We start from the raw sequence: 18719 nt of genomic DNA, 5'->3' as shown, positions 1-18719 counted from the left end.
GAAAGGTAAAGTGGAGCAAGGAAATTTTATTTATTTATTTACAAGATTAGATCTTAATTTACATCTTAGAAAAAAGATACTGGCCACTACATTTAACATTCTTACTTGGCCATTACAGTCAGTCTGCACCAGATGAAAAGAACACAGGAATCAAAGAAAAAGAGTATGTCTAAGACCCACACAAGGGAGATTTACTACAGGGAGTATGCAGAAATGTATGCAGATCCCCACAGATTTTTTTTTTAAAAAACAGGGTTCAGATTTTACAAAATTCATTAAAATTACTTGATAGCAAGTTTAGTAACTGAGATGTCTGCCACGTGATGCAGTTAGTTTCAACCATAGCACCATAATTCATGATATGAAGGTTTCATATCAAGATAAAAAGCCTTATGCTTAAGATCTTCTGAAGTAGGCCTCAATTTGTTCCAGGGTCTGTCCTTTTGTTTCAGGAACATAAAAGGCTGTAAAAGTTACATTGAGGCAGCAGAAGGCAGAGAAGAGCCAGAACGTGCCGTAGGATGTTAAGAAACCCTGGGGGAGGGGAAACAACAAAAAACACATTATTACAGCTCACTACTGTACAACTACAGTTCTGTATTGCCAGAAAAGACTGTGGCTCAAGGCCCTCTCGGGAGCATCTTGAATAAACTGCCCTATGAAAAGAAACTTCAAATTGTAATTTACGATGCTTACTATAAAATCATGAAATTCTTTGGTCACCAAGAAGGCCATAACCCAGTTTGTTAACACGCAAGCACCACTCAATATGCCTCTAGCTTTAAGTGGGAAGATTTCAGATATCACCAGCCATGGAACAGGACCCCAGCCAAGGGCAAAACCTGCAATTACAAACAGAAGAGAATAAATGCAAGTTAAGTACATATTAAAGGGAAGACTGATGCCCAAGTTAGTCAAGGGGGATGCAGTTTTCACTCTAGATTCTTGGATGATTCCAGTAAAATAATACCTCTACCAGAAGGAAATAAGTTATTTTAGGGCAGCATGATAAATGCTAGTGCATTTTACATCAAATTAATTACAAGAATATTCTTAACAAGCAGAACTTCTTGCCACGAAGTCTCTGAAGTGGTAAGCTTAAAAACTGACCTTGTTTCTAACTGCTGCTGCCTTGTACCATCACAGGATTCAGTGTGGCTCTAACACAAGACTCCTTTTTCCATTAACAACTGTAAAGCAGTTTAACCTGAGCAGTTACTACTTGCTATTAGCACAAGGAGGTATAAATTCATTTTCCAGGGAACTGGCTTAACAGCTGCTAGCTCTATCACCAGGGTTGTGAACACTCAGCCCAACTTTGCATTATACACTGAAAAGGTCTGTCAAAGACATAACTCATTTCCATTCATCAATAACGTGACAAAATGGAACAAAACTGTCACATTCGTCAGAAAGTCTGAGTTTTGCATAATGGCTATGTAGAAGCCTGTTCCACTTACCAGCAACGAAGAGCCCTAGGCTCACTACTGCAAGCCAGGATATGCTGCTTTCTGTTCCTGGGGATGCTGAATTTAGAGTGAACCATACATCAGGATTTGATGAGTTGTTTCGATTTGGAAGGACCATTTTAAAGTAAAGCCCAAACAATGCAGTACTGAGAGCCATGATTATCCCTGAAAAGTAAGCAGTAACCAAGTTGTCACTGGTTGCCACTTGGGTATTCTTCTGAGAGAACATAGTTGGTCAGCCAAGTATCAGATATGCTAGCCCTCACAGAAGTGTTTCTTAAAAGATCCTGTTCTTGGCAATAAACACTGGCCTTGACAGGAATGAAAGATGCTAGACAAGCATTCTAAACACTAGCCAAACAATATTGTCTTGACAGCAGTCATTACTATTGAGTGTGCAGCACAACAACTATGTCAAACAGAATTAGTTTTATTTAGCACATTTACTTGTAAAGTTAAAATTTTTAACTATAGTCTCGTATAACTCAACCCCACAATGCGCCATGAAAGTAGCAGCAGCCATGGAGAAATTACTTTGAAATAGCCATCTGTTGACAACTTGGGTATGAGAATGTATCATGACATTGAATCCTATTAAGCAGAAAAAAATACCACAGTAGTAAGAACTGTCTCAGTGATATAGCTATTTCAAAATAAAAACTGGCCCAGTAAGAAGACAAAAAGCCATATGTAGTTTCATGGGGTTCCACCTACAATGTATATATAACATGATAGTTTCCTCTTACGAGTTTGAGTTTAAGTCTATAGTTATGCCAAATTATAAATATAAAGCAAACAACTTAAAAATGCATAAATTGCAATACTTAATTCCCCCAACAGTTAAGACACTTTTTGGTACTATATATAGTAATTTTTCTTACTGAACAAAATTCAGTAACATGTTTTACCAGATATGTAAAGCAGCACTTTTCGTCCAGTTTTATCTATGATAAGTGCAGCCACAGCAGTGAAACATACTTGTATGGAACCCACAATAACAGAAGCCATTCTGCTGTCCTGAAATAAAGTAAGAGGTAGGGAGAATTTGCTCTTTCAGGCTGATAAGAGGATCACTTATCAAGCATTACAAATGCATTTGTTTCTTGAATCTGAAAGAAGACAAACTATGCCACAGAAATTAATGGTGGGGGGAGACAACAGGGGAGGGGAAAGAAAAGAATGAAAGGAAAAAAAAAAAAAGACATCACCAATTAACACAACATACTGGTCTCTTACTAAACTTTAAAACAACTTCTTCCTAGAGTTTCACTTTCTCTGAAACATCGCATTTACAACTCTAATAAAAAAAATTTATATAGGAAGATGACTATAATAGGAATTTCTATCAGTATCAAAGTTTCAGACCAGCAAAACACAACATACTTCCCCCGCAAAAAACCAGAACATTCAGGTATGCCAGAGTAACACAGTCAAGAAGGTATCTAGAATCCAAACCAAAAAAGCCCACTAAAACCCAAACCCTGTTATTTATGACACAGGCAGGATCATTATCAAGTCAGTTTATTACGTGTTTTAGACTTATAGCGCTGACTAAGCTGAAACTATTATAGACATTTGTCAGTTTGGAAACACACCCCGATTACCTTGAAGTTTGCATCTTCAAAGATAGTTTCTGCATAAAACATAACTGCATTAATGCCTGTTACTTGCTGGAAGAACATTAGAGCCACACCAATAAGAAGTGGCCTGTAGATTGAGGGGTTCTTAAAATCAGAGAGATTCAGTCCCTGTTAAAAAGATTAAGCAATGATTTGGTGAAAATTTTTGTCTTTTAAATCGAAGAAAAACAACAAAACCTCCTCAGAACATTTCAATGTGTTCAAACTCAGTAAGTTTCCCACCCCCCCTTTAGCAAAACTAAGTGCCTTAGCAGTAAAAATGTTTACATTTGAAGTATCTGAGAACTCCAGAAAAGCATTTTTCCCCTTTTCTCAGGTTCTAGAGACAGAAATTGACAGTACTTTGTAGAGAAAGTTAACATGAATGAATCCACAGTTTGCAGAAACCGAACTTCAATGATTAGACCTGCCTATTCAAGCACACATCTCACAAGAGGCTAAATGATGCTTTTAGAGATGCAATAGAAAATGCATTCATACAAGACAAACAATAGGAAATTACTGTTAGAGGTGTTGAACAATCCTACGAAATTGCTAAATAAAGCAAAAAACTAGGTAGCTGTCATATAATTAACAAGATCACGAGCAAGACTGCTACTCATGTACAGTGATGGCAGCCAATGGTGACAGCAGTTGCAACTGAAAGGTAGAGGAAAAAGATTCAAAGAATCTCTCTTCTCAAGTATCATTTGTATGAGGGAACAGGTTTGGACCACCATTTGTGGAAAAGGCTATTAACTAAGCTTTGGTAAAACCCTTTTAATTACACTATATACTTTCAGATGTTATATGCATACAAAAACTTTTTTAAGAGTAAATCACATTCTCATCACCTCTTCCTGAACACCAGCTTCAATCTGCCTACATTCCCATTCGTGGTCTGCATGCGGTCCCCGCAGAAAGCGCAAAGAAGCTATGGCTTCTGAGCGTTTGTTCCGATTCAGCAGAAATCTCGGTGTTTCAGGCATGAAGGACATGAACAATAGCATTATGCAGGATGGAAAAGAACACAACACTGCCAGCCAGCGCCATTTTAGTGCTATTCCTGGGTAACAAAAAGGAAAGAAAGAGGACTATGAACATCAATTAGTTGTACAAACAAATTAACATTTACTTTCAATTCTTCAGTGCAGTTCTTTCATTACGTGTACTAATTCTTTTTTGTAACCTAGAGCCCTAAGCCAATACCTGCAATGTAGGCTCCCAGTATGCCAGTCACCACCATCAACTGAACACAAGAGCCAAGCATACCACGGACTTTAGGATGAGATACTTCAGATATATACACCTAAAACACAGGGAAAAAGCATCTAATAATTACTTCTATCCAATTTTGGATCAAGGACTTCATAAGTAATTAATTTCTGAAAAAACACAGATGTATTTGCTAGTAACTCTCCTCCTTAAAAAAAGCCTCAATAAAATGGAGTGAGTAGAAAAGTACCATCTCAGAAACGTATACTGGCATTATGAAAAACCCTGGAAAAAAGGGAGGACCTAAGCCAGAAGAATGTTGATGCAGTATCAGTAGCCCAAAGGTGAATAAACTTGCATTAGTAAAAGCTTCTTTTGCTAGCCATATTAAACAAGAAATGCATCATCGCAAAGCAGTCTAGAGCTTGGAACAGCCTTTGCATAAACATGTAGCCCAAGCCACATATAAAACTGTTCGCAATGAAAGTTTTAAATTTTTAATTCAACGTAAAGAGTGCAAATGATTTCATTCTCCATGAAGTTCAAAATTGACAGCTCATCTTAACACAGACTATATGAACAGCATCACACCTCATCCAATATTTGGGATCAACTTAAACTTTTCAGCTATTTTTTAATATATTGACCCCAAGTCAACAGCTACGGTTTAGCTGTATACACAAAAAAGAAATCCCTCATATTTATACAGACAATTCTTTCTAAGTCACAGTCCTTACTTTTTCTGGAAGGCAAATAAGTAATCCTTATTTCAAGAATAATTTAGAGCTACAAAAACTTGGTATTACATATGACACTCTCCTCCCTCATCACTGCAGTCACATAGATCTTTTACTGTTGGCTGTGGGTTAAGGCCTTTACATATGGGAACTTAAGAGCTCAGCTCCATGAAACAATGAGAAACCAGTCATTTGTAAAGCAGACAGAATTCCTCCAAAGACATTAACACAACAGACTAAGCAACCAAGCTTCCAACAACAAAGTTGCACAAGATTATAATTTAGACCCTACCATCCTGAATCTTTTTTAGATTTTATTTTTCTAACCATCGAGATTGATAAAGAACAAGCATTTATTTCATATTTCGAGTACTTCTTATCCTTTGATTTTTAGTTTGCATCTCACTTCAAAAGCTAGAAATGCTAGAACCATGAGAAAAGAAACAACTTGAATTCTAGATGGTTTATTTCACACTACTACCTATTCACCTAGATCCAAAAGGTCAAATAATACCAGACAAGGCAGACAACAACAGAATGAACTATCTCCACGTCCCTGCTGCAGGTATATTCCTGAACGCATGGGAAAAGTTAGTATTCAGAAGATAACTGTTAAATGGAATCAGAAGGCACTATTTGGCATTACTCTAGGATGAGTGAGCAGCCATAGTATATCTGCAAAACCAAGAAGTTTGGTGAAATATAAGACTATTAGAAGCAGCTAGTAATAGGAAAAAAAAAAAAAACAAACCACCAACCAAACAACCCCCCCAATGTTATATATGAGGAATTTGAAGAGAGAAATCTCACTAGACTATAGTAGACCATAAACAGAAGCAATCATATAAAGGACTAATAATCTGAAAGATCACATCACTGTATCAGGAATGCACAGGACAGAAGTGCCACTAGAAGAAATAAAATTTGTTTTATTTATATATTCTTCATGATTAAAAACAAGCACAATATGATTCTATAAAAAACAGTTTCTTCTAAATCCACAAACTGCCCTGGCTACAGTTATTCAGTTACTTCACCCAAGTCACCTATAATACTGCTATGGAAAAAGAAACAAAAAACCCACAAACAAACAAAAAAGCAACTACAGATGCACACACACCCAGAAAAATGTCTTACCGGAACAACAAGTGAAGTAATTCCACTGGCTAAGCCTGTCAGTATTCGTCCAAAATAAAGCATCCAAACATTCTGAGCAGATATAATAACTATATATCCAAAAACATATGGTATTGAGCACAGCATTAGACTCAGCTTTCTCCCAACTTTATCCACAAGATAGCCTCCTAGTGTTCCTCCAGCAGCAGCTCCTAACGTTACTAGTGACTTCAAAAAACAAGTAAAAAAAAAAAAATTATACATACACATAAATAAATATTAAAATAAATAACAGACAACAATTTCTTTTAAAATCCTGAAAAGTAAATAGCAGCTTCTAAAAAAAGTGCAAGAGTATGCAGGTGTTTTGAAAATCAAAATAATCATTAACTTCTTAATCAAAACACAGTCAAGAAGCACTACTCACCACAATTGAACAGCAGAAATTTGCATATTACATGCAAAGCTCTTTCAACGAAGGGAAAAAAAAAAAAGCAGCAGTAACTGTTTCTTAATCTGCCTACAAAGCTGTCCATTCACAAACAGGCCTTTCAAACTGTTTTAAAGCCCTGAAGAATTTGTTATCTTGACTAACCTGAAGTCCAGCCTGTATCCAAAAAGCAAATATTCCCCATATTGATGGATTGCACTACTTTATTACAAAGTTTATTTTCTGTGGTCCCTTAAAAGATTCAATTGAGAAACATGAGAACAGTTAGAAGACATTTTAGCACCAAAAACAAGTTCAAACTATAGGGGCATTTATTAATATATGCTAACTGACAGTTATCAGAGCATAACAGCACTGTTACTCAGGAAAAATTTGAATCGATTACTGAGTTTAGAAAAAAAAAAATGGATTTCATTAAGATCTGCATTTACCCTCATTCTTAAGAGGAGTAAGACCCCATCATATAAGCAGCATCTTCTTGACCTATGCTTTCAAGTGAAATCACATAATGCTAATGCATCATACAGAGACTTACCCCAAACCATGAGGCTTGACTACTGTCCATTCTTAGTTTAGGATCGTTGATTTTCCTCAACTGTGGAATAACAGGTGAGCTATAGCCTAGCACGAAGCCGAAGCTAAGCGGTCCCAGGACGGCAGCGAACGTGGCCAGGTACAGCTTCTTGTTCTGCACTCTGAGGCAGAAGAGGCCGACAAGGATCACGCCACCCCCACCTCCCGCTGCCGGCCCCAGCTCCGGCCCCTTGCTAGGGCCGGCAACGCGCCGGCGGGCCTGGCAGAGGGCTCGACCCGGAGCTCGCCTCGGCCGCCCCCGGTATCGGCCGTGGCCGAGCTCCAGGGCAGTCAGCGCCGTCCCCGAGCCCGCCAGAGCGGCGGGCGGCGGCGCCCGCGCTCACCTCGGGTGAGAGTCCGCAGCAGGGTAACCCAGCAGGCAGCGAGACTCCTCCGCAGCCATGCCCTGCCTGCAGGGAGCGCCTCAGCGCGCCCGGCCGCGGCCTCCCTCCCGGCTGCGCGGGCAGCGGTAGCAGGCCGCGCTGCAGGACGGGACAGAGGGGACAGAGGGGAGAGAGCGGGGAGAGGAGACGGGGAGAGGAGACAGGGGAGAGGAGACAGGGGAGAGGAGACAGGGGAGAGGAGACAGGGGAGAGGAGACAGGGGAGAGGAGACAGGGGAGAGGGGAGCGGACGGGACCCCGACCGCGGTGCCCGCCGCGGCGCTCCGAGACTGCAGTCCGGACGGAAACTGCGAGCGTGTGGCAGCGGGGGGTGATGACGTCTGAGGAGTGCGCCGGAAGCTGCTTGACTCCGGAGCGCAGCGGGGGCTGGGGAGCGCCGTAGCTCCGGGTGCCGGCCGGTTCGCCAGGCGCAGGGCCCGCGGCGCGGGGCTCGCCCCGCCCCTCCCGCGCCGGGCGTGGCTGAGGCGTCCAGCCCCGTCCCAGGGCGACCTCCCGCCGCGGGCGCCCGCAGGCTGTGGCGCGGAGCGCGGCGGCGCTGGGAGCCCGTCCTGCTGTGGGAGCGATGGCCGCAGGGAAGCCCCAGCCCACGCCGGGCTCTGGGGGGCCGCGCGAGCCGCGGCGGCTGCCTGCCGAAGGACGCTCCGCGCCTGGCCGCTACCTGAGGTGAGCGCCGCGGCCCGTGGGACTCGGGCGAGCGGCGCGGCAGCTGTCGGCAGCAGCGGCGCTGGAAGTCTCCAGTCCTCGCCGTGCTTTTTGCGTGCGGAGGTATATGGGAGCGGGCGGGGGGAGCGGCTCGGGCCTCCCGCATGGCACCTAGGAAAGAGCCCCGTAGCACGCAGCTACGAGCGCCGTAGCTCTGAGCGCCGGTCTCGGGGCCTCACAGCAGCCCTTGATTTCCGTATTAGCTTCGTGCACTGAATACAACAAACGCCTTAGAGCTCACCTATTTCTTATTCGTAGGGAGCCTGTTAGAAATTTTTGTTTGTTTTAAAGAAAACACATGCCTGTTAGAACAGCAAGTATATTCTCTGCCATACGGAAAGCTGGTAAGTGCTGTCAGCAGTGAAAGTGACTGTATGAACTTGTGACTTGATAGGAGCAGCTGTTTCTGTGCATTTGACGCCCAGTACCTTCTTGTGTTTTTATCAACAATTGCATGCCGTGTGCAGCCTTTCATAGTGAGGACCGTACTTTTCTGTACTACTATGCCATGTTAAGAGGCTTACTCTAAGATCTTATTCTATGAAGGTAAAATGTCTGTATAGAAATAAACATGTTATTGACTCCCACTCAGATTCCTCAATTCTTTGGGTTTGGGAGCTTCCATGAATTAAATTCAGCCAGCTGTCTAATGAATGGAATTAGATCTTCCAGAGAAAATAAATAGTTATGGCTTTTTAACTGTTTGCCTGATGTTTATCTTGTTAATCACCTGTCCAAGCTTATTGTAGGAACCTGAGATACCGCAGGATAGTATAAATGCATACAGATCGCGTAGTTCAGGAGGTAGTATTTCAAACCTTCAGTTTCACAGTTAATTCCTTTCATTGGAAATAAACTGAGAAAATAGGAAAAAACCCCAGGAATTTAAAAAGAAAAAAAAAAAGTGTTTAGGTCAAAGCAGTGCAAACATGTCAAAACTGATACTAGACCAGCACAATCTACAGTCTTTACATGAGCCAAATAGAAAGATGGCTAACATATCCTTCAACACAATTTTTCAGACATCTCTCTGTATCTTCTTTAAAAAAACCTACAGTTACCTGCTTTGTGTTTAAAATAGTTCAGGACAAAGGTATGAATAAGTTCTGTCAGTAACTAGCTTATCATTCTGCTTATATGCTTTGTTTTTTTCCCTTTATCAGTATAATCCATGAGTAAACTGTAAGACAGTGTTTATTTGCTGTAATAGGTTTAAAACTTAAACTAACCCTTACCTTATTGGATTCAGAATTTGAAAGTGTTAACCTGGAACAAGAAAAATGTTAACATTCATAATGAAAGCTAACATTCGCTAGCTCCATACAATTCACTTCTAAGTCTGATGCGGGACAAATGGTAGTTCAAAGTGCATGCAAATGCTTAGTCCTAACCTAATGAATATTTTAAAATGCGTTTGGTCACTTCAGTCTATGTGTTAACATGCCATTTGGAATACTGATGTACCAGTAATAAAGATGTGATGCTTACCTTGTTTTCTGAACAGAACTAATACAGTATTTTGATGTATCACAGGTAAATTTTTCCATAACCTTATGGAGAAAAAGGACTTTGAAGCATGGCTTGATAACATTTCTATTACATTTCTTTCTCTGACGGACTTGCAGAAAAATGAAACTCTGGATCACCTGATTAGCTTGAGTGGAGCAGTCCAGCTCAGGCACCTCTCCAATAATCTAGAGATTCTCCTCAAGAGGGACTTCCTCAAACTTCTTCCATTGGAACTTAGTTTTTATCTGTTAAAATGGCTTGATCCTCAGACCTTACTCACATGTTGCCTCGTCTCTAAGCAGTGGAATAAGGTTATAAGTGCCTGTACAGAGGTGTGGCAGACTGCATGTAAGAATTTGGGTTGGCAAATAGATGACTCTGTTCAGGATCCTCTACATTGGAAGAAGGTTTACCTAAAGGCTATTTTAAGGATGAAGCAACTGAAGGACCACGAAGCCTTTGAGACATCCTCTTTAATTGGACACAGTGCCAGAGTTTATGCACTTTACTATAAAGATGGACTTCTGTGTACAGGTAGGAAGGACAGAAAACTTGGAGTCTTACAATTCTTTGTTTTCTCCCCCGCCCCCCGATTAATGACAATTTGCTTTTCCTTTACCAGACAGATTATTTTCATAGTGCTAACGCAGTTTAAAATTATTCAAAATTACTTTTTTTTCAATTTCTGAAACACTTGGCACACTAATAACCTCATTAGTCACTTTAATAGGAAAACAAGGAGACCAATTTCTTTGTTGGTTAAAAAAACCCAGTAACAGCAGGTATCATGCTTCAGATTAGTAAGCCCATTTGAGAAGTACAGATATGTTAGTTATCCTCTTAGAGGATAACTTCCAATTAAAGGGACCTTGTTTGGGCTGTGTGATCACTGCAGTCTCCCAAGATGTGGCAGGAAAAGTCTGTCTTCTTCCTTGAAACAAGACAATTTCTCTGATACAATCTATAAGCACTTTCAGTTCTTAACATAAGTGCTTGCGTGAAGACCTGTAAACTAGATTTAACCTTGCTACTAGTCTGACTTGCACATTGTAATGACAATTTCAGCTTCCTCCCTGAAGACTGCAGACTTCAGGGTTTCAGTTCGAACTTAAAAATACAGCCAGAACAAATATGAAACCTTAAGTATGAAAGAATAGTAACAAAGTTACAATGAACTGTCAGAGCATATTCCAAGGATTTCCCAGTCACTTGAGATGACAGTGCTATAGAATAAGTTGGGAAAACTGGCTAAGTACTCCTACACTTGTTGGTATGTTAAGATGATTACTAGAAACCAACAACTAGACTCTAGCCAGTCTTTCACTTCCCTACTCAGCAGGGAATGTAAATACACGGGAAGCAGCATTGTCAAAACTTTCTGAAAAGTGGCACGCTTTTGTGCTGAAACCACCAGGAGAAACAACAGGTGTAAGGGTCCAGGGTTTCATTCTGCTCTCCAAAGCCAGCAGTCTGGACTTACTGTTATGAGTTTAAAACAAACAAACAAACCCCAAACCCAAAAACTTTGGGAAGATAAAGGAAACTGGCAGGTGATGGGGCTTGGTATTCGTCTGCTGTCTTTTGAGATTTGGTGGACTCCTTTCCTATCTGAAACAAACTAAAGCTTGCAGTATAGTCAGTGGCTCTGCAAACCTGAGAGTGATGTACCATGTAAAACTTCCATGTGTCTGTTTCAGTAGACACTGTCAATCAGAGGCAGTGCTGGAATCTATGGAAGGTGCTAAAACAGTATGAGGAAACTGGAAGGCCAGACATCTAGTAGCTTAATTAACATGAAAACAAGCCGTCTGGTCATGGACCTGGGCAACTGGCTCTAGGTGGCCCTGCTTGAGTAGGGGGGTTGGAAGAGTTGACCTCCAGAGGTCCCTTCCAACTATAACCATTCTGTGATTCCATGAAAATACTATATTTAAGACAAACATGGAAGATGAGTATAGGATTGGAAATATTATTTACTCTTTGCTTTCAATTACCCTGTTCTTTTATATTCTAGGATCAGATGACTTGTCTGCAAAACTGTGGGATGTAAGCACAGGTCAGTGCATATATGGTATCCAGACACACACTTGTGCTGCAGTGAAGTTTGATGAACAAAAGCTTGTAACAGGATCTTTTGATAACACAGTAGCCTGTTGGGAATGGAGCTCTGGGGCAAAGACACAGCATTTTAGAGGACATACTGGTGCAGGTATGTTGAACTTTTCAATTTGTAATTTCACCAGTCAAGTAACGTACATCATCATCAAACAAATTATAATTTAAGTTAGCTCTTTGCATGATAGCTTTTTTTTTTTTTTTTTAGGCTCTCTCCCAAATCACCTTTTGGGGGGGGGGGGGGGGGGGGAGGCGGCCAGAACAAATCTAGATCTGTCTGCCCTTGAATAATGCCAAAGCTTAGCCATGTAGTGTTTTGCAGTTGCATGGAAAGAATACTAAATGCCATGGTTATTCAGTACTTTCGAGTCTACCAAGAAGATGCAAACCCTAGGTAGCAGGGAGCACATGGCAACAGCAGTTCTTTATATCCCCAGAGTGGAGATGGGCTTACAGCAAAGAGCAGAATAGGACCTGGGAATCTGTATTTGCATTTCCCTCATAATTAACTTCTCTGTCCTCTACTGCAAAATATCCTCAACTCAGCTGTAGGTCTGTTCCGCTGTGAGTAATGAGATATATCAAATATACTAATCCTGCTGGAATTGACTTACTAGAAGTCTTAAAATGGGAACTAGCTTAAGTTATGGTTTGCCATAATCCAACCATAAAAGAACCACTGACGTACATGCTCTTAATTTGGACAAAAATCAGTAATTTTGCAATGTAAGCATAGGAATCCAGAGCAACAATTCATGTATACAGTTCAAGAACAACAGTTAAAGCTGTAGTAGCATATGAATTTAGAGGCTACTAAATTCATATAGAGGCTACTAGTTAGTGTTTCACTTACAGAAGAACGCATGCATAGAGACTGGTATTCCTTATTTAGTACCCTCTTTGCTTGTAGTTTTTAGTGTGGATTACAATGATGAACTTGATATTCTGGTCAGTGGCTCTGCAGACTTCACTGTGAAAGTATGGGCCTTATCAACAGGAACGTGCCTGAATACCCTTACTGGACACACAGAATGGGTCACTAAGGTGGGAATATTGATTTTCAATTTAATCTTGCAAAACACTTACTTGCAATAAGTTTGTAACATATTCTAAATTTCTATTTTCTAATCCTAACCCTGCACCTAGGTGTAGAATCTGAAGAACATCAGGAAATACTGCAAAATAACATTTCAGCAGAAAAAATACTTTAAAGAAGCTATAACTAAATCTTTCAGACCATTGAAGATATTTCTATTCCAAAACAGCTGGAATAATGCTAGGAATCAGTGTTTGATTCAAAGACTGAATAAAAACAATGGTTCTGAAAGAAAGCTACTTTAAAAATTATGTAGAAAAACTAATGATCTTGATAACGAAAATCTGAGCGTGAAAAGTTTTCTGAAGTCAAGAAACAGTATTTTTCTTCTGAGTATATTAGAACTTGGAAGGTGAGGGGGTTATTCTAGAGGTGAAGTACATATGTTCGCTTATTAATGCAGTAAGTTGTCACTAGTAGGAACAAGAAAAGTGTAAACTGTAGTTTCCCTTCAGTTGCTAAAAGTATTTGTATTGCCTTTATACAAGAGCACAGCATGCAGGTTGTCAATGAAGTGAAAAATGCAAATGAAAGTTTGGTTATTTAACAGCATCAACATAAATCATTACATCCTTCAATTACAGGTAGTTTTGCAGAAGTGCAAAGTCAAATCTCTTATGCATAGTCCTGGGGATTATATTCTTCTAAGTGCAGATAAGTATGAAATCAAGGTAGGTACCATATATCATACATCTATCATTTCGGTACCCAGGGAAATAAAATGCTTGAGTGCTTCGCTGAAGTTTACAAATAATGTAAGACTTTATTTTCTCCCATAAAGTTGCATACAAGACATGCAACTCTTTGGAAGCTAACTTTTCGGTGCTTTCATTCACATTTAGATTTAAATGATAGGTCTACGTGAATGGTAATGCAAAAAATAAGTGCTTTCAGTGCATGCCTAATGTGCTAACTTGACAGTGAAGCACTTCACTGCAAGTACTGTTAGTGTTGCGGACTTTTGGGTTGGAGAGCACTGTAAATCGTTTGTGGCTATGGAAATGCTTCATAACTGAAACATTGTTACATTTCTGTCCAACTGGATGGTTGATTTTTTTGCCGTTCTTTAAAGCACCCATTTTCAATGGGATTTTTTAGGCTAGAAACAATACATACTGCAACAATACTGTAAGACAAGTCATGTACAGAATTGATGTTCCTACCTAAAGGAGATAAATATTTCTGAAAAAACACGCACACATTTACCCGATGCTTAAAGAGAGACTTTGAGGCTTGCTCTATTTGTGTAACGGTTTATGATTTGAATGTTTTATGGTCTTAAACTGTGTTTTAATTGTAGATTTGGCCTATTGGAAGGGAAATAAACTGCAAGTGCTTAAAAACACTGTCTGTTTCTGAAGATCGCAGCATCTCCCTACAGCCCAGACTGCACTTTGATGGTAAATACATAGTGTGCAGTTCAGCACTAGGATTATACCAGTGGGACTTTGCCAGCTATGATATTCTCAGGTAAATCTTTCAGTTTAAGACTTACTTCTTACTTATTTAAATAAGACTATAACATATTAGTTTTAATAACTTACTTTAGATGTAGGCCAAAAGAATCTTGATAAAAATTCTGTAAACATCTTACTTTACACATATTGCCAGGTTTAATTCTAATTTATCATCTGTTAATACAAATCATTTGATTGCTGTTTTGGTTTCTGGCCACAGGCTAGTCCTCTTTCATATTTTCATTCCGTAAGCTGAAGAGTTTCAATATAGACTTAAATCAGACTGCAGTGCTGTAGTTGTGAATGTGAAACTGTAGTGACTAGAAGTTAATGTTGCCATGGAGACTGCTCTACAGAGAGCCAGGCGGCCATTTCTGGGGGTCCTTTGATGGGACAAGAAATTAAAAAGACTCTTTTTCCTTATAGCATTACTGATCTGTCATTCTCGATAACGCTGTGGAATGATAGTGAAATCTATCAGACTGCAGTAAGGGATCAAACAGGATGGCATTCTGTTTCCATAAAAAGAACGAGGCTGTATCTGTTAGAAATGGTGGCATCAAAGGTTGTAACTTATTAAAGAAAAAAATTGCATTTTAGAACGGTTAGCAGACCCTTAATTGAAATGGCCTGAATATTTGTAGAGTATCTACCATAGTAAGATCTACTCCAAAAGAAATGCTTCTTATCAGTAAGAATAACTGAGTAATTTCACCTCTTAGTTTACCCTCCCATCTTTCAAAAGAGAAAGATGTTCTCTTACTGCTGAGGACAGATTTTCATCTCCATCCATTTTTGTGCCTCAGTTCTGTGCTTTATGTAATGCTATGATCAAATGCTCAGTCAGTTGTGGAAAACTTTCTTCAATTTCTGTTCCAAGTTTTATTTATTAAGGCAAAAATATCCTAAAGGTGTAGGGGAACTAACAAATAATTTTATTTCTCCCTAAGATGAAAATGCTTAACTTATGCTAAGCAGCAGTAAGACAGCATTCTGCTAAGGACCAGTCGTGAATGATTTCTCTTACCTTCTTATCACAAGAAGGCATTTCTGGTTTATTTCCAGCTTTTAAGAGAGTGGTCAAAACAATAGTAGGAGGTTTTGCCTTTTAATTTAAACATATTGAGGCATGAAATCCCTATGGAAATTTACTGTAAAATACAAGTACATTTGCTCTTTTGTGTGTATCTGGAAACAAGACTTTTTTTTCCTTGTGCTGTGCAGAATCCCTTTCAAACCCTAACCTTTACTTATGTTCAGAGGGGTCTGTCCTGAATGCACAAAGTCAGAACTGAAACCACAGGCCTGACTGCAGCTAAGTATTCAGTTGCTTAATTTGAAAAATTTGCATCCAGTTCTTTCTAAATCCTTTCAGAATGAGTTTAGACACTTATTTTCTATAGACACATAAGGATTTGTTTTAGTAATGCAGCTTCATGACTATATTGTGACAGAGTTTCTAACAAAGTTGTCTTGTCTTCTAGGGTTATCAAACCTCCTGACTTCTCAACTGTGTCCTTGCTGGGCTTTGGAGAGATATTTGCTCTACTGTTTGATAACAGATACCTGTATATAATGGACTTGAGGACAGAAAAACTGATAAGCCGCTGGCCTCTACCAGAGTATAGAAAGTCAAAGAGAGGTTCAAGCTTTTTGGCTGGTGAAATGTCTTGGTTGAACGGACTAAATGGCCAAAATGATATGGGCTTGGTTTTTGCCACCAGTATGCCAGACCATAGTATCCATTTGGTGTTATGGAAAGAACATGGCTGAAAAGCTCACATATGCAGAATCTTCAGGAATATATGGACTATCATCAGCAGTGTGTCCATAAAATGAGACTTTGCATGAACCAAAGTTGCACACCTAATGGTATCATCATGCAATGCACAATCATTTACTTTTATTTGGGCATTTGGGAATGGGTTGTTTTGGACATAATGCAATACAGCATGCTAACAGTATTCACCACAAAATTTTGTCTGTACTCATGTTTAAGCATACCTATTTGGGCTCTGAAGCATAGCTTGTAACGTTTAAACCATTCAAATCCACCAACTCTGAAATGAAGTAGTGCTTGACCTGACTTCTGACCTATTTTTTGTTGTTGAAACAGAAGGTGAAGCTACTATATTAGAACCATAGGCTTTTGTACATGTAACAGCAAACACTGGTTACGGTACATGGCTGCTTAACTCAAATGAGAAGATAGCAAACCCTTTCTCTCTCCAGTATCATTCTCTTCAAAATGGTTTTTCCTTCTGATAGCTTTAAATACTTAGCCTTTGAAACAGAAGAATCAAGTAAGTCCTTTAACTAGGATCAGATGCTAACAATAATAATTTGTTTAAGTTCAGGAACATGTCGATATGAACTCTTCTCAGATGAAAAGTTGGCTCATTCTCGCTATCTGACAGAGTTTGCCATCACAATTAACCTTAGAGAACCTCTGACTATTCATCATATTTGCTGATGGTAACTCAGAATGGCTTGATCAGTATTTTATAGCCCGTATTTCCTATAGTTTGTGTGAGAACGTAACTTAGTTCACAGGTAGGTAGAAATATAATGAATGGGAAGATGATGTTCAATCTCTACAGCAAGAGTCACTCTCTTACATTAAATGATGTCTAGCAGCCATTCACTTTTTCCAAAAGTTGCAGTTAATATAATCATGCACTTAAAGTAGTTGCTACATCTAGATTTGGAAAGCAGGGACAAATAACAGTGAGAATGCCACATCTCTGGGGAAAAAAAATATCAAAAGTCTGAAGAAAAGCCTAGGAGTAGAAAAAGGTCTTTTGCTTTGATCATCATAGGAGACCTGATGTACACGAGTTAACTATTGAGTAGCAAATACCTATCCACATACTTTTGTGGTATTATTTGACATGTACTTAAAAGCTGTATCTATGACATCCCATGCTTTAGAAATGCTTTAGGTTGGTTTCCCCTCCTCTCTTACAATAAAATCTCCCCTTAATGTCTTTTTTTTTTTTAACACAACTTGGAAATATGAGTTTTCATGAAGATTGGCTCATGTCCTTGAAAAGATAAAACTGCCTAGCATTACTATAGTTAGTATAATTTTTTTTTCTTCCCACTATCTGAGGAGACCTAATTTCATACTTAGTACTGAACAAAGGCCAAGGTTCCCAAACGTATGCAGTATGAATTACACCAATGGAAGGGGAATTTTCATATGCAAGATTCCGTATTTGAGTGATGCGGTAGGAATTGCATGAAGTCACAGTGGAGCAGTCTCCTCAATACAAGGCTAGAGTCTTAAGTACTCAGTTTTCCACCTTTATTCACGCAAACTTACTTTGAAAATGTGTGTGTAGTCCAGGATTTTATCAATTGGAAGCCAAATCCAAAGCTCTCGATTCAAACCACACTGACTGGGGCACAATGATCTCTTAGAGCTTTTGTTGTCTCACTCAAAAGTGAAGAAAACTTACATGAAACAGAAAGCTTTCAATAATTTGTCTTGAAATCCAGTTCTCATCATTCTTAATGTGGGAGTAACTATACTGTGTATGATGTGTGCAGTAACTCAGCTTACTGTAAAGGAGCCATGTGATGATGGGCCACCTACAAAACATTGCATTAGATTTGAAAGATTATTTCACAGCAGGAGTTTAGAGAGGGGCATGCCAGAAATGTCCTGGCACCCAAGTCAGTGAAACACAGAGTGAATATCTGGATTGCAAGATGAGTGGAAAATGGGCTGGCCTGCCAAGCTCAAAGAGTGGTCATCAGCGATACAAAAATCTAACTGGTAACCAGTTAATAGAAATGTCCTTCAGGGGCTACAATTGGTTAACTAGTTTATTAGTGACCTTTATGATGCAGAGTGGACTCTGCATCAAGTTTCCAACAATACTAATTTGGAGGGGGAGGGGAAGGGGAAGCCATGGGAAGGGGAAGCCATGGGAAGGGGAAGCCATGGGAAGGGGAAGCCATGGGAAGGGGAAGCCATCAATGTGCAAGAGAACAGTGAATGCTATTCTGAGGGTGCTCAACAAACTGGACAAGTTGGGCTGACAGAAATCTCATGAAGTTTAACCAAAGCAAATGCACCATCCTGCACCTGAGACACAATCACCCCACACAGCAGGCAGGTTGGAGCCAACTAGATGGAAAGCAGCTTTACAGGAAAGGACCTGGGAATGCTGTTGCACAGCAAATTGAACAGGATTCAGCAATATTACCTTGTGACAGAGGCAGCCAAGTGTATACTGAGCTGTACCAACA

The 18719-nt window shown here is 39.8% G+C and overlaps 2 protein-coding genes across 6 annotated transcripts; one reads left to right on the top strand and one right to left on the bottom strand.

Annotated features, from left to right (window-relative positions):
• SLC2A8 (solute carrier family 2 member 8) lies at nt 1-7851 on the bottom strand. Its single transcript, XM_050907673.1, has 10 exons — nt 7525-7851; nt 7143-7302; nt 6178-6384; nt 4298-4397; nt 3943-4154; nt 3074-3217; nt 2378-2486; nt 1461-1634; nt 697-842; nt 1-534 (listed from the first exon to the last, which is right to left on the bottom strand). The coding sequence occupies exons 1-10, from the start codon at nt 7581-7583 to the stop codon at nt 397-399; spliced, it is 1449 nt and encodes a 482-aa protein (XP_050763630.1). The 5' UTR covers nt 7584-7851; the 3' UTR covers nt 1-396.
• A 239-nt stretch (nt 7852-8090) lies between these two features.
• On the top strand, nt 8091-17460 carry FBXW2 (F-box and WD repeat domain containing 2). Of its 5 annotated transcripts, none has more exons than XM_050907676.1 (7): nt 8091-8246; nt 9911-10328; nt 11809-12003; nt 12820-12953; nt 13590-13676; nt 14306-14475; nt 15947-17460. In XM_050907676.1, the coding sequence occupies exons 2-7, from the start codon at nt 10226-10228 to the stop codon at nt 16233-16235; spliced, it is 978 nt and encodes a 325-aa protein (XP_050763633.1). In that variant the 5' UTR covers nt 8091-8246; nt 9911-10225; the 3' UTR covers nt 16236-17460. The 5 variants fall into 5 exon arrangements, with proteins under 5 accessions (XP_050763633.1, XP_050763631.1, XP_050763635.1 ...); XM_050907674.1 differs by having other exon boundaries at nt 9819-10328; XM_050907678.1 differs by lacking the exon at nt 8091-8246 and adding an exon at nt 8294-8348.
• The last annotated feature ends 1259 nt before the right edge of the window (nt 17461-18719 follow it).

The sequence above is a fragment of the Gymnogyps californianus genome, chromosome 18 (genome assembly GCF_018139145.2).
Source record: "Gymnogyps californianus isolate 813 chromosome 18, ASM1813914v2, whole genome shotgun sequence".
Taxonomy (NCBI): domain Eukaryota; kingdom Metazoa; phylum Chordata; class Aves; order Accipitriformes; family Cathartidae; genus Gymnogyps; species Gymnogyps californianus.
The sequence above is the reverse complement of the archived record's forward strand: the minus strand, read 5'-3'. Positions and strand labels throughout refer to the sequence as shown.

Bases quoted from the DNA above. Each gene is read 5' to 3' on its own strand.
- SLC2A8 (XM_050907673.1), bottom strand. From the start codon at position 7,583: ATGGCTGCGGAGGAGTCTCGCTGCCTGCTGGGTTACCCTGCTGCGGAC. The intron at 7,303-7,524 runs GTGAGCGCGGGC...CTTCTGCCTCAG, and splicing joins GCTGCGGACTCTCACCCGAG to AGTGCAGAACAAGAAGCTGT. The intron at 535-696 runs GTAAGCATCGTA...CCCCTCCCCCAG, and splicing joins AAGAATTTCATGATTTTATA to GGTTTCTTAACATCCTACGG.
- FBXW2 (XM_050907674.1), top strand. From the start codon at position 9,839: ATGGAGAAAAAGGACTTTGAAGCATGGCTTGATAACATTTCTATTACA. The intron at 12,004-12,819 runs GTATGTTGAACT...CTTTGCTTGTAG, and splicing joins TAGAGGACATACTGGTGCAG to TTTTTAGTGTGGATTACAAT. The intron at 14,476-15,946 runs GTAAATCTTTCA...CTTGTCTTCTAG, and splicing joins GCCAGCTATGATATTCTCAG to GGTTATCAAACCTCCTGACT.